Below are 1,467 nucleotides of genomic sequence, written 5' to 3'. Positions count from 1 at the left end.
GCTTGAGCCTTTAACTGCAAAAGAGCTCCTGCTCTGCGATCGAGCTTCAAGCAGATATGTATATCTCCCTCGAGAACAAAAATCTTCTGATGAACACAACTTCAATTCAGAAGGGTTGATAAAGCGAAGCTTAAGCGGGGGTAGATTTATAGGGATGTTTAGGTTTTGGATTAACCCTAGTTACATGAATCGTGTAGATACGCACTTTCGGTTGGACGACTCGTCAGCTTTTGAGCGTATTTTGTACATGGTACCAAATATCCCGAAGTATGACGTGTCACACTTCATGTAACCAGGGTACACTTAGGGCTACGTACCCCGTTACAGATAGACAATATTTATCAAAGATTCCAGCTAAATATTGCTCCTATCCAGATGCTTCTTCCATTGGTGTAAAAGTAGCGCTTTGCTAACGAGTATTGGTTGAAAAGGGAAAATGGTGACATGTAACGCGGGTTCAAATTGAAAACTCCGTTAGACCCAAGAATGGAAATCCCGCTCTTGGGATCGGGATCGGATGTAATTTCGGATGGGACTGCTGAGAAAATGGAATGGAAATCCCGCTCTTGGGATTGGGATCGGATGTAATTTCGGATGGGACTGCTGTATTAATAGAGGAGTACCTATTATAATTCTGGTGTCACTGTTCCGGTCACAAAACAACGCAATCAGAGGACTCATATCGATATTTGCTTCCAGGGGCCCAACATTCGTAACCGTTTCTGTCCTCTTCCACCATGCGTCACTTGCTGACTGCTGCAGTTATTCTCTTTGGGGGCTGCGATATGGCTTCTGCAATAATCGACGCGCAGCAAGTTGCGCCATCTGAGGTGTCGTCCACGGATGCGATACAATCAATCTACGCTGCTCAGTTGGTGCGCAGTGGCAAGAGATTCCTTCGTATCCCCACGGCCGAACAACTAGACGATGAGTTGGGTCAAGTCGATGAGGAACGAAGAATGGAGATTCTGACAAAGCAGCTTTCTAAGCTGGCGAGTTTCACAAAAAACACTGGAGCACTAAAAAAAGTGGATGAGGCCGTAACAGCAGCCAAACCTCAGAACGCCATGACTCTCGAACAGAATCTCATGTCCAAACTGGGTAAGAATCAACTTGCACAACGGAATTTTGAGCAGTACATAGACGAAAAATGGACGGTGGATGTGCTCAAGTCCAAGCTGCGAATCACAAAAGACACAGCCCCGGACTCGAAGGAATACGAAGCTTTCTCTACGCTGCTCCAGACTCGTATGTACGTCGATACCCTCATGAAAGTCAAAAATCCGACTACGACGAACACTGGGGAAACCATGCTGGCTAAAATCAATGAGAATCCGCTCGCTCAAAAGTACTTTGGGCAGTTCATGGACGATACGTTAACGCAAGTGACACTCAAGAATAAGTTGGGTATCACGAGGGGAACGCTGAAGACCTCCAAAGAGTATGATGCCTTGACGCTGCTCATAC

The 1,467-nt window shown here is 46.0% G+C and overlaps 1 protein-coding gene across 1 annotated transcript; it reads left to right on the top strand.

Moving 5' to 3' along the window:
* Positions 1 to 737: 737 nt before the first annotated feature.
* Positions 738 to 1,467, top strand: PITG_21362 (secreted RxLR effector peptide protein, putative; the record flags this gene model as incomplete). Its single annotated transcript, XM_002895165.1, has 1 exon — positions 738 to 1,467. A coding segment is annotated over one exon (730 nt), but the record flags the coding sequence as incomplete, so codon positions are not given.

The sequence above is a fragment of the Phytophthora infestans genome, genomic scaffold (assembly GCF_000142945.1).
Source record: "Phytophthora infestans T30-4 supercont1.235 genomic scaffold, whole genome shotgun sequence".
In the NCBI taxonomy this organism is placed as follows: Eukaryota; Oomycota; class Peronosporomycetes; order Peronosporales; family Peronosporaceae; genus Phytophthora; species Phytophthora infestans.
The sequence above is the reverse complement of the archived record's forward strand: the minus strand, read 5'-3'. Positions and strand labels throughout refer to the sequence as shown.